The following is a 13868-nucleotide window of genomic DNA, read 5'->3' as shown; positions in this document are numbered from 1 at the left end:
AACAGCACTTTATTAAAAGAATTATAATATTTTGAATAAAAAACCAAGCGCTTCCTACAAAAGAAATTGAAGTACTCTTTGGAAGGGCATTTTTCATAAAAGATTTAAGTGATTTTTTGAACTCATAAACAATGCCCTCAAATGTCACATATTTCAATACTTTTGTAATGTTAAAGATTAGTAGAGGTGTCAAACGGCCGGCTCGGCCCGGTCCACTTAAAGTAGGCTCACACGTGGGCTTGGGCCGAGTCACTAAAGGGTCGAATTCGGCAAAACGAACTTCAGTTATTTAAAGTTTTAAAAAACTTATTTAAAGATAAATATATGAGTGCGATGAGCACTTCCCTGAGTATATGCAGTAACTTGTTCATCGGATCGGAAATCAACGTACAAATCTGAGAGTTAACTAAGGTGGCTGCGTGATATCAAATAAATAATGCAGTGATCAACCATGTTTCGAAGATGTGGTGCAAAAAATAGCCTGGAACAACTAATTTTATTTCCAATGAACCAAAGCAGCAAACATCATGAGGATCACCAATGCAGCAGAGTTCACTTGGACCATCGAGCTACCTGCAAATGAGAAAACAGGTAGAACAGACGGAGTAAACATGTGATCACCAAATATGAACTCACACAGCTATATTTTAGTCAAATTAATGTAACTGTCTGTAGTCTGCATTCAACTGAAATCAAATTGACGAACAAACTAGCTCATAAAAGCGTGAAATTCAAGCCCGATTATATATGCTGTTTATCAATGTTTAATCAAGTGATCTTTTCAAAAACCTGGTTTGTAAATGTCCTCTGAGTACGTACAACAGAAATTGTCGTTCTAAGGTTTTGGCATGTCCAAATTTTGAGAGGCAATTACCACTATTCGGTCAAAAAGAGTTAATGTGGTAATTGAGTTTCTAGCCTCACCTTGATTCTTACCGTTGTCAGACAAAGCCGGTGGCGAAGTAGTAGATTTATTCGACATGGAAATCCCAAGGTTTGCACAGGTCATTCCAATTGCACCTTAATACATGAAATGAAACTTAATGAGACGCCATCCTCCGATAAGAAAATGGTGCATAATTAAACATCATCATCCTCATCCAAAAATTTCTAGGTTTGTGCTCTTACATTCTTCAAAGCAAGGAAGGGTAGTGACATTGAGAAGATTATCATAACCCTCATCACATTTGCAGTTGTATGTGAATTTTGATGTCTTGTTGCACGAGCCGCCTCCACAATACGACCAGAAGCAAGCTGCAACACCAAAATTACAAAAATGCAGGAATACATGTTAGAAGAAAACTAAACAAGATTATGCAGTGCCAGTGTTAAACAGTTTTTTTTACTTATATAATGTATGAGAGTTAATTGTTAATACGATCAAAGATTGATGACTCATTGGCTTTGCTCGCTTGATCTGAAACAGGGGCTGGAGCTTTCGTGCAGGAAAAATCCAGGTTACCTACAAACACCGAAAACCATCAGCTTCATCTTTTCCTTAGTACAAATTATAAGTTATTCCTGTAACAAAGAAACAAAATTATCAAACGACAAGCACATATATCCTCCAATTAACAGGAACAATTACGATCCCAGCCTTTGACTTATAGCCTTATAGGTAGGAGTCGTAGGACATTAGGCCTGGGCACGGTTCATATCCAAAAATATTTCACCGTAACTGTACTCCAAGGAAAGATCAGCGTGTGACTAACATGCCCTAGCAAATTGAATTAAATGGGCGTTTTTTACTTAACAGTTTTCGCCTTTCAGCCTGAACAGCATGTCGTGGCTAGGTACACTTTGACTTCATTTTACACCAAATGTATTTCTCTTCTTGTGTGTAAATCTCTATCTAGGTATCTTGCTCAGTTTTTATTCCCTAAAATTTGGAGGTGAAATCTGTATTCACCTCTAAACATTTTTTTTTTTTCTGGTTACAGACCTCTAAGCTACTTTTTTCTAATCAACGGGGAGGGGCGTTTGAACCTGGAACCTATTCCAACATTGGCAAAAGAAGTACCACTAGACTACGAGCTCATCGTGACCTCTAAATACTTTATCTTACCATCTGCAGCAAGTATTTCCTCCTGTCACATTGACATTGAGTAGCAGTGATCAACTAACAGATTTTCCTAGCCAAATTAATATGATCCTTCAAGGCTTCAACCACCTAATCTTACATTTTATAAAATAAAGGCTATTCCGTTACCACCCAACCCTATCCCATGACCAAAAATTTCTAAGCAAGAGCTATACAGAAAGGCAAACACTCCCAAAACAAACTTATTTGAATTGAATGACAGATTTTGAAAGACATCACTACATAAATTTCATAACCCACTTAAATAATTTTATAAGGGGGAGAGATAGAGATGGAAGAGAGAGAGAGAGAGAGATGGAGGACATACAATTGGGAATCACGCAAGGGAGGAACTTGAAGTGATGAGTGTTGTTAGAAGTCTGCTTCCAACCAGGCTCACATTCACATTCAAAAAAGAAAGTGCTATTGCTTGATGGCTTGCAAGTCCCTTTTCCACATTCTACTTCTTTGCACACATCATCTGCCATCAGAAGAAATCCACCATTTTACAATAAACATAAAAACCAAAGAAAACCCAGAAAACAAAACCAAAAACAAGAAATACTGAAAACAGATAGAATTTACTAATTTATAGTGAAATGAAACAAAACAAACCCAATATTGGAGAGAAGATAGGAGCCAGTAGGTTGCCTAGTGGATCGGCAGTGACTGGTCGAATAGCCACAACGATGGAAAATATGGCAAGCAATGCAAAGACAAAGGTGGAAGCAGAAGCCATATCTGAAAAGTGCTTGCACAGAGACAGAACTGATTAAGGTGACGAGATGGTATGGAAGGAAAGATAAGTGGAGGGAGGGTGAGGTAAAAGCTCCGTGATGTAATTGACTTGGTGATGGACTTTTGAAATTTTTGGAAGATGATCTTTTAAAGTTGGCAGGTTAGGCTCCTCAAGTTAAGCTCCTCAAGTTAACGTGGCCGAGCCTACAGGAAAGGTGTACAGTTTACATGTGCAACTTGGGTAGTTGGCAGTTGGGGTTTGGATCCTCGGGAGTAATTATGTCAAAATTTCGTTCAGGATTTACGAAATCATTATTATACATTGTATTTTTTATTGTAAAGTTTCCAAAGTGTCGGAATTTTACATTCTTTCAACAAATTCTTCCTCCTTATATTGGGGGCATGTTAACTTATATGGTATGGCGAAATGAATGAACAAGCGATTAGAAAGAATAGGGAAGTGAAGGATTCGGTAACAGTAAAACAATACCTCTTTATGTTAATGAGATACTTTCGGTTTTCAGGTATCTCATACTCAAAATTAATAAGACCTATATAATTAATACATTTTCGAAGTGTTAGTAAAAACAGCATTGTGAATGATACTTATTCATTTTCATTCCGTACACGCTGGGTTGAATTTAGTTTTAGTTTTTTGTTTTTGGCTTTTCTTATGCTTGATCAGTTGATTGGCAGATGGAATGAAAGTTTCAAACCCTTGGAAATTTCAAATTGGATAAAGGAAGCGGACTGCGGACCGTTGGAACTTGGAACTGCACTATTAAAGAAGCCATGCTACTAATAGCTATAGCAATCCTCCGTGGCCTTACCGACCACCTAATTTTGTTAGCGTCTACCGTCCAAATTCCAAACTCAAACCTCACGCTAGGATTTGGTGGAACTCAAATGATGGTGATATTTAAATGCATCCATCCGTACGCTACTAAAGCTTAGTGCAATGCTTCCATTTAAACACAAATAGGAGAAATATTCAACGTGGAATATGAGGTACTTATTTATAAAGGTCTCGTGTTATAACGCATATATACCGATTACAAATTATTATGTAAGCGCGATAATGTTTCATATATAATTTTGTGTGTCCTACATGTTATTTGTGAGCTCGATAAACATATCGCATTGTGTAAAAAAAAAAATATGCATACACCAACTAAAATCTAGTGGGTAATCTTTTATATAGAAAGCGAGAGCCCTAATTTGGGGTCATGCATGCTGACAAAATTTTGGGATCACGCGGCTTCAACAAAAAACAAATAGGACCAAAATGCGCCTCAGCTAAAAAAAATCCAAAACCAATCCAAAACAATATATCAAATCAAGCAAGGGTAATTTGGTAATTTGATCATTATAAAATATAATATAAATATAAGTGGGAAGAGAGAAAAGAATAAACAAATGACAAAGTTGATGGTGCTCACGTAATGGGAGAAGAAAAATATAATAAATAAGAAAAATCATGAATGCTGTGTTCAAAACATCTTAAGAGGTGAGTAGTGCTAGTGATAAAAAAAGAAAATAACGAAATAAAAAAATATTGAAGCAATTCACGCATATAAATACATTTAAAATGTATAAATCGTTCTTATCTACACTAAGAGAAGAGAGTGGGCTTAGCCTTACAATGTGCTAGCAATCAATTGTTTATTAAATATTATTTTTCTAATTTTAATGTAAATTCAATAAAATGTAGATGAGAATTGAAATACTGCTTTTATTAATATGGATTCAAATGTTTTGATTAGTTAAAAGATCGTTTTTATTAAATATATTTATATTCGTTAATATTTTATTATTCATTTCCATCTACATTAATAAATACATTTAAAACATATAAATCGCGCTTAGCACGTCATAATTAAAAAAAAAACCTTATGGAGGCTAGTGTGTTTTATGCCATTGTAAATGTAAAGTTCTTAACTTTTTAAAACCCCAAAGAACACTTAAGCCCATCATTTTTTTTTTCCCTTTAACCGTGTAGAAATGATCAAATGTCCTTGTAAATACAAATTTGGTTTGGTGATTTTTATAGGGCGCCAAACTTTAACATGACAAAATGAAATATTCTTTTTTTTTTTTAATAAAAATAACTATAATTAAACCCAACTGAATTATTAACTAGTTAGTGATACTTTTCTTCTCAATATCTCATATTCGAATTCTGTCACCCTATTAACAAAAACAAGTTGGTTGAATCGTATTGTAATTTTGTTTATGTTCGCTTCAACCTTTATAGTTCAAAAATGATCAAATTGACTCATGACTTTTTTAACTCATTTAACAAATATTTTATTATTGAAATTATTTATACTACTAATGGTCAATAACACTCAAATTAGTGTAACCAATTAGTAAGTTAATACAACACTAATCCATCAATGCATAACTAATTCTCATAAGATGAATTGTTCTATTTTAAGTCCACTAAAAAAAAAAAATTCATGTGAAAGTCCATCCAAATTAAAAAAAAAAAAAAAAAAAAAAAAAAACCCCCTCAATAAAGACTTAAAATATGACCCTTTTTTTTTTTTTTTAACAAACAATATTATCTATACTAAAGAAAGGAGGATAGACTTAGCCTCACAATGAGCTGACAATAATGTGGTTCAAATTCGCCTTTGGTGAGAATCGAACTTAAGACCACTCACTTACAAGTAAAGAGGAAATACCACTAGATTGTAGTACTAAGTGGCACGACCGAATTGGTATTAGTTATGCTATTTGTGGTCTATGTTTCACGTGAATTTTCCCTTGTTTAAGTTGCAGAAGTGGACATAACTATGTTAGCTAGAGTGGACACAGTACTTGATTTTTTTTTTCTTATAATTTAATTAGTTTAAAGCATAACATCAATTGTATAAAAGAATGCACATGCATAAGTTGGGCCCCTTGGGTATCTTGTAAAAATATTAAGCTCAATGTCCATCTGTACACTAGGGCCTTCGGCCTTACCATGTGCATACACTAGTTTTTAGGGTTGGCAATGTTTTGAGCCGCCGAGAGAAAAAAATGGAACACTGGTTTACTGGGTTGACGCTGATTTGAGGTCACAACCAAAACGATCAGACACAGAACCTCCAATACAGGTACAGAAACACGTACTCCTTAGACTTGAGTTACAAGCTACTTTTTTTTTTAATACATTGATATTTTTATACTTAGGAAAAGCGGAGTTCAGCTAAGCCACATAATGGGTAACCTAATTGGATATCGAATTCACCATCCACGAAATTCGAATCTAAGACATCTTACTTCTAAGTGAAGCGGAATACCATCAGACTGTAGTACTGAATGGCGAGTTACAAGCTACTTGAACAAGGGAAACCACCAAACTAGTAAATTTAGCACATAGGTAGAGTTACAGTGCTTTTGTAAAATGATACAACATTGGTGTCGAAACACACCAAAATTTTTTTTTTACACGCAACCAAGAGAGGGAACTGTGCAGTCCATTCCCCTTGGTATCCCTGAAATTTAAGAGCAACAAACAGGGGTCTTACAGTCAGGCCAATCCGGATGGGCGTGAAGGCATGAAAGAGAGCAACTGGAGTGGAACTTGTGGGCACAGCCGTGATCCATGGCCTGCTTTTTTTGCCTCAAAATCTTCCAAGCAAATATCACAAACTTCTCTTACTCCTTTCTTTTGATTTCCAATTCTGCTGAGACTCAGAGAGAAGAAGCCCCATGACCTTCCCAATAGTTTTGAATTTGAATTTGAACCCACTGCAGCACCTTTTCTACTACTTGATCATTTGGTAACATGAACAGTAAAAGAAGTGGTGAATTACTAATTACGCAGAGAAGAAAAAAGGGAAATAATTTTCGTATGCTCATTCTCTCATTTTGGAAGGAGGTTTCTCTACCCTCCTAATCTCTCTACCCTTCCATGCACCCCTATCTGAACGGTCATCGTTAAACCACGTTAACATCTTATATATATATATATATATATATATATATATTTTTTTTTTTTTTATAGATATAATAAAAGAAAAAGTAATGTGTGAGAGGAGAGAATGGAAGAGAATGAGAATAGAAGAGTAGAAAATCCTCCTCCCTCATTTTGTGCACGCCCCCTTTTTATTTTGTTTTTTTTTTTATATTTCCTTTTAGTTATATATTCTAAAGTTCAAAAATAAACATGAGTGGTGACTTAGTACTACGGTTTATTAGTATTCTTCTTCACTTATAAGTGAGAGGTCTTAAGTCCGATTCTTGCAAAGGGCAAAAGAACCACATTATTATGGTAAACACATTATAAATTTGCAAGCTTAGCCCACTTCCCACTCTCTTAATGTAGATGCTATCGTTTGTTAAAAAAAAAAAAAAACATGAATGTATAGCAAGAGCTTGGTTTATATCTTTTTCTTTTTTATTTGTATCTCAAAGGGATCATACCTAAAGCATGTGTTTTTATTTTTTATGTTTTATCATTTGCTCTTATTATGCATTTAAAATGACTTTGACTATGTAACAATTGTATCTTTCTCCTTTTTTTGGTCAAAATTGTATCTTTCTCCTAAATTATTCATTTTCAATTCAGTTGTTATGCTACTTGTTCATGAGTATTAATTCATTTAATTGTTTGGATTCAAAATGACAGTTTTGGACCGAGAATAATTATGGGCTCGGCCAAGTGTATGGAATTGGGGTATTTTGGAATATACCCAAGGAAGGCCCAGCTAAGTGGGATTTGGCCAAATCTTATCTGGATATGGGAGTCAGCTGAGGCATAATGGAACAAGGAGTCCTTAGATACTAGTTATACTTTGAATCAGGAAGATGCCAAGAATCAAGGGTTGAATTTGGAGAATAAGAGGGCTGGGTTCATAGTTCTACATGGATTAGGACTGGCCAAAGCCCATTCAAACCTGATCAAAGAATTATAGTCTGAGTGAAACTCTACTTTGGCCATGTGGGAATGATTACTATAAATAGAGAGGGGGTGCATCATTCAAAGGCCCTTCCAAATCAACACACAAATATGCCTTGTGCAAATTGTCACTCTACGCGAAACCTCTCAAATATCTTGAGATTTTTTTATTTTACCCTTATGCCAACACATCTTCAATTTGGATAAACAACACTGTGGTGGTAATCGGCAACATCTTCAGTTTGGATAAACAGCACTGGAGCCGTAGAATTAGCCGACCGATGAGCACCTTCAATTTGGATAAACAACACTGCTTTGAGACTGACTGGATATTTATCCAAGTCTCGGTCAGCGAGGATTCCCTAAGTCCTTGTTGGAAGATGTCATATTATTAGCCTTATTGGTAAAGTAAAGTGTTACCAGGTTACTTAGCATTTAGCACATTGAAAGCCGAATTTGATATTGAACTTCACAGAATCTAGCATCATTGTCTTCAGGCTCTAGAACTCGAAGGCCGAGATGTGTTCCTTTCTCGACCGTAGTTGCAAGATTTAGAAGTCATCAGCGAGCTCCACGCCACAACAACATTATGAAATTGGTACCAGGTGGAATAACCTGCAATTTAAAATATGTGCATGTGCTTGTCTGACTAGTCAGCAACACTCATCAACTAAGCTCAGATATGTTAGTTTACTCGTAAAGGAAGAAAACTTAAAGTTCAGTTTACTAAAAGATTCCTAGTTAACTAAGGTCCAGTTTAGTGTACATTTTAATACTGACAAGCTTAGTTGCAAGGACTTATCTATTTGTGGATAATGAAGAGCATATATCACAACCAAAAAGAAGATAAGTAAACTAGTAAAGTAATAAGTGTTAATCTTAGTATTATTATCCATGTATGACCTTGAAGATTTGTCTGTTGAGAGGTGCATTGCATGTTTCTAATTCAAGTCCTTAGTTTCTATTACTCTTTCTTTGAAGCATAGATATTGAAGCTATTTCTTCATTCATTGTGGTTTGTCTTGTTAGCTGTAGTTTATTGGTGCTAAGGTTATGATTGTCTTCTATGATCTTTTTTACTTTTGAGTGGTGTCCTAATTGGTTGTATACTTTGATTTGAGCTCGTGCATAAAACTGTTTTTAAATGGACAATTTTCTCTTCTGTCAAGTCACTAGTTCTCATTAGAAAAGTGAAAAATATTGAGGGTATTTTTGTCAGTGATCTTTATGTTTTTAACTTCCTCATCCTAACCGATTCATATCTCTTCTACGGTTTAGATCTCTTCACAGTATCCTAGGCATTTATCTTTTCTAACATCTCTAGGGTTTCACTTTCACCTCCGCTGCTAGTATACACCCTTCTGAGTTGCTCACTTGTCACTATGACATAAAAGCCTACCACAGTCAAGCCTATTAGGACCCCACTGTTCCTTTGTCCAAAGGTCAAGCCTACAAGTCATGTCTTAAATAGTGGAAATCTAATTCTTAATGCTGCCAAAAGTTTTGCATGCTATGATCTCTTTCTGATGTGCTTTTTAGATATTTGATTCTTCACTCCATACTTTTAAAAGGGGTCTCAAACTATTTCTTATTCTCTTCATGGCTTATGGTTTAACTGTTATTTATTGGTGCAATGATTACAACTGTTATCATGTTCTCTATCTTTTTATGTGTTTGCACAAATATGTTTGAGTACATTGCTTTATGCTTTTGCACAAAACCGTTTGTAATTGGACATCTTCCTTTTTTGCTGAGTCATTGTCCCTCGTAAAAAAAAGTGAAATCTTTTAAGGTTTTCACTGTTGGTGCTTGTTTCAAACCGTGCTCTTGGCTTCTGGGGGAGTTTTTTTTATATTTAGAGCAACATTTCTGGGAGAGTTCAATTATACCACATGCATCCTTTGTGGGGAGTTGGTTCACTTACCTATGCTTAATTGTTACTACACTTTGCTTGGGTGTACTTATATGATGTATTAATCATTGTTATCCATTGTGCTTTTGCTATCCTTGCATTGTGTATTTGCTGCAAATTTGGGCATTTCCGATCTGGTGCTGCCACTTAGTCTGTAGACTTCTAGGTTTATGAAGGAGTTTATGTCTAGGAGAGTGTTAATTATGGAGGTGTTCAAATTTTTATAGGTAAACTTGACCTATTTTGGCTTTGTTGTTTTTGAATATTTCTTCTGTTGAACTTTGTTTGTGCTAATCTCGAGTTAGTTTGGGTTGGGTGACTATCTCTGATGACAAGTTCTATTCTTTGGAGTTATGTAATTTTGGTTCTCTCATGCGTTTCAACTTGAAAGTCATTGGGGTATTGCTTATGGAGGAGTGAGTAGTTGAGAGTTAGTATCGTAAGAGAGCACTAATCTTGGGCGAGTTCAATATCTATTACGTTACTTTTTGAATAGTTGTGTTTTATTTGTATTTGAAACTCTCCTTTTGTTGTACTTTGTTGTGCTACTCTTGGTTTCGTTGTTGTTGATTTTCCTAAACCAATAGGTGCTTTGAACTGATTACATTGACATGCTCTTGTGCTATTATTATTTTCGTACTGAGAATTGTACCTTATGCTTAAACTCCATTGTTATTGGCTCTTATATACTTCATTTGTGGTTGGATATTTCATTGTTGAGCTTACTTGACATATCCATTTATTGTGTTTAATGAAACTGGCATATCATTCATTTAACATCCTTTGTCTTTGCCATGACAAAATGGGTGAGAAAAATACAAATTTGAAAATTTGTGTTGTGTTGCAATTATGTACAATATGCTAAACAATTTACTTCCTTACAATTGCTTTAACCATGATAACTTTTCACTTGTTCTTTGTCAAGAGTTCTTCTTTGCAGGATTCGTCCTTTGTGTTCTCTTGAGTGAGATTGAGTGAATTTAGTTATAGAGTTTGGGTTATTTTGTCAAGGAAAGCCAAAGGGGTGATTGTGAGGTTTAGATTTATTGTTTGGCTTCTCTTGTCAAATGTTATAAATTGTATCACACATGCTCTAGTTAGTTTTAGGGTTCAAATATTATGGGATCATGCTACTGGAAATATCATTTTAAGAGCTTAACTTCTCTCATCAAAGATTTGTTCATTCATATGCATTTCATGCCATTATTTCCAGTTCATTATGTCTAGTGGTTATGTCTAGTCAAAACTTCTCACTACTTTCACACGAGCTGGGCACACACTTTAAGACAACACACATAGGCTTTCTGACAGCCTTTTCTCGAAAATGGATTTTCAACCTTAAATCTTTCCAGGTTGATTTTGCACCTGAAACATGGCTTTTATGGTCCTTTTTTGTCTGAACATCAAGCCCTCTTTAAAAGCTAATATAGGGTTCATTTGTTTTTGGGGTTTGAGATTGGAAATTTTTGAAAGCTTTATTCTTCATCTCCATCTCAGATCTCTTAAGAGCATCAAGCATATTTTATGGGTAGTGTTCTTCATTGAATATTTCTAAACCTATCTTTGAATTTGCTTGCTTAAATTCGTTTCATATGCTCATTTGTTTTTGCTAGGAGTTTTACTTTTTTAGAAAAGAGTTGATTATAGTTTTGAGCTACCTCTTGTGTTCTTACTTGAAAACCCAATCCACAAAATCACACACATGCACTAAATACCCACATCATTGCATATTAGGGTAGCATTGTTTTTATGATTTTGATTTCTGTTTTAGGTTAAGTTTTTCCAAGTTTCAAATCTGTGAACTGACCTGTTTTTGGATTCTCGTCAGTTTCATTTTTCAAGTGTTTGATTGGTGAAACTGACTAGACATCGAATCCAGATTTGCATATCATTGCCATATCATCATATGCATAGTTTGTGTGTTGGTCTCGGTGCCACAAAGTGAAGAGTTCAGGAAGAGCTACCATCTTATGATGACTGGAAACAACACTATATCGGTGCCACAAGGTGAAAAGCTTAGGAGGAGCTGCCATTTCATGAAGACCGAAGGAATCCATCTCGTGTAAGACAAGGTTGCACAAAGGTAAAGCTACTTTGTAGATAGGGATCTAGGAATTGAACTTGCGTGGTCTTTGTATGAACCTTGATTATACTAGCCGATTGGACTCAGTGGAGAGTCCCTGATTTTTTAACTTAGAGGTGGGTTTTTCTAGGAAAAAAAACTTCTTGTGTTCAATATTATACATAGCATTCTTTGTGATCAAATATTCATTGCTAGAGATAAACGTTGTAGGATTTGCTAATATTGACATGTTGTTAACCAAGTAAACATAACTCAAGAATCAAGGCTAAAACATAACTGAAGATCACACTGTCTTGTTTTTGCTTTATAAGTTTGGTTGGTTTATATGTTTGTGGGCACCTAATAATCTGTACTCAATTGGCTAGTAAGTTTGACTAGTCAATACAGTTGATTTCAAATTTTACCCTGCATATTATGAGCATTGAACTAAATTGTTGTTGACTAGACTAACTTGTAGTGAACTAAGTTTGATTCATAGATTTGCGTTTGTTTAACTAATAAAAATTTGTACTTAGTTGACTGATGAGCTTGACTGGTCAATCCAGCATGTTTTAATTCATAATTGCTTTGTCATTGTTGTTTGCATAATGAATTGATATGTAAATGTGTTTAAGTTTATGGATTATTGTCGTGAAACTAATTTGGGTAGACGCTGATTAGTTGAACATATTGGTCAGTTAGGTTTTGCTCATGAAACTGCACTTTTTATCACTTACTAACTTATAAATAGTTGACTAGCTCATTTGACTAGTTTACTGTGCAAACTCAAAATTTTATTTTCAAGAGATTCCGCCTAATACCCGATTTCAGTTGGTAAGTACAAAATTTATGTCCCCTCAACTCTGTCAAAGTTAATAGCAAACATAATAATAATATTGAGAACATTTTTCTCTCACGTTACGTGACAATTGTTTTGTCAAATTAACAATGGGTCATGACTCATAACAAGTGGCACAATAAAAAAAAATGAAGAAAATAATTGTTATTGGAACTCCAAAATTTAATTGTGTACTCCCTATAAGTTTTTTTTTTTTTTTTTTTTTTTTTAAGCTCTCTAGAAGATTTACTTGGGGCTGTTCACTTTCACTTGGCCCATCCTTGCAGCATGGTCATATAGTTCAACATAGTGGTATAGGCATTATGAGGCCTGTGTAAGAGCACAACAGGTCTTTTCTAGAACTGTATAGAGACCAATAAAGAGCATTTTCCCTGGGCCAGATGAACAAAAAAGGAACTCTCTCTACCATTCCTAGTGACCAACCCTTGAAGTCATACAGAGATCGGGGAAGAGGTTGGTCTAGAAGCTTCATCTCCGACTTGTGCCTTCCCACGAATTAACAAATTAGGTAGTAGGATCCTTTGGGGTCAAGTGCTAAGAAGTAAGTTAATTAGCTTCTAAACAGTATTGCGCTCAACCCCAATGGTTAGCTGCATTTGTATGGATTGTCTGCGTGTGGCTAAAGACCAATTGGTGACCACAATTTCGTACATGCAACAATTTTGTTTTGGTTCACATGACATGTGGCTTCAAATAAAGAAACCCTAATAATCACACTTGTCTCTTCCTCCCGGACCCCTTTGAGGCCTTCACTATCCAGAATATATTAACCCTTCCCACACACACTCTCTCACAAATCTTAGACCATACAATCACTAGTGGATCCACTCATGAATCGGGACCATTCAAAAGTTTGAAGAAGCGCTTGTTAGGATTGGACCATCCAACGGTTTAGGTAGGTGATGGAAGAAGGAAGACCACTATGGCTGTAGATGATGTGCAACAAAAGTTTTGAACCAAAAAAAAAAAAAAAAAATCTAATTGCATATGAAAATGAACAAACAAAAGACCAACATGGCTCTATTGTTCTTGGACTTTGGCTCCAACGAAGAAGAAAGAGAAAATAACTTTCTTTCTCCATTTCACACGTAACCAACTCCCCATTTTCTTCTTCTTTTTTAATTTTGTCTAATGAGGTTGTGTCAATTAGCATTTTAATTAATATAAGATGATGTATTACTCAACCAATACTTTTTATACTATATGTTTGACACTGTCATTTCCTTTAAATTCACTATAAATTCATAAGACATCTGAAAAATATTTCGTAAGGTACTACGAAATCGTAATCACTTGAATTGTCATCTCATACTATCAAATTCACTA

The 13868-nt window shown here is 35.1% G+C and overlaps 1 protein-coding gene across 2 annotated transcripts; it reads right to left on the bottom strand.

Moving 5' to 3' along the window:
• Positions 1-477: 477 nt before the first annotated feature.
• LOC137732285 (uncharacterized) lies at positions 478-2946 on the bottom strand. Of its 2 annotated transcripts, none has more exons than XM_068471591.1 (6): positions 2696-2946; positions 2409-2561; positions 1379-1462; positions 1129-1254; positions 925-1020; positions 478-573 (listed from the first exon to the last, which is right to left on the bottom strand). In XM_068471591.1, exons 1-6 carry the CDS (start codon positions 2817-2819, stop codon positions 497-499), a joined length of 660 nt encoding a protein of 219 aa, XP_068327692.1. In that variant the 5' UTR covers positions 2820-2946; the 3' UTR covers positions 478-496. The 2 variants fall into 2 exon arrangements, with proteins under 2 accessions (XP_068327692.1, XP_068327693.1); XM_068471592.1 differs by having other exon boundaries at positions 937-1020.
• Positions 2947-13868: the final 10922 nt, after the last annotated feature.

The sequence above is a fragment of the Pyrus communis genome, chromosome 4 (genome assembly GCF_963583255.1).
Source record: "Pyrus communis chromosome 4, drPyrComm1.1, whole genome shotgun sequence".
NCBI lineage: Eukaryota > Viridiplantae > Streptophyta > Magnoliopsida > Rosales > Rosaceae > Pyrus > Pyrus communis.
The sequence above is the reverse complement of the archived record's forward strand: the minus strand, read 5'-3'. Positions and strand labels throughout refer to the sequence as shown.

Bases quoted from the DNA above. Each gene is read 5' to 3' on its own strand.
- LOC137732285 (XM_068471591.1), bottom strand. From the start codon at position 2,819: ATGGCTTCTGCTTCCACCTTTGTCTTTGCATTGCTTGCCATATTTTCC. The intron at 1,463-2,408 runs GTATGTCCTCCA...CGGTGTTTGTAG, and splicing joins CCCTTGCGTGATTCCCAATT to GTAACCTGGATTTTTCCTGC. The intron at 1,021-1,128 runs GTAAGAGCACAA...TCATGTATTAAG, and splicing joins CCTTCCTTGCTTTGAAGAAT to GTGCAATTGGAATGACCTGT.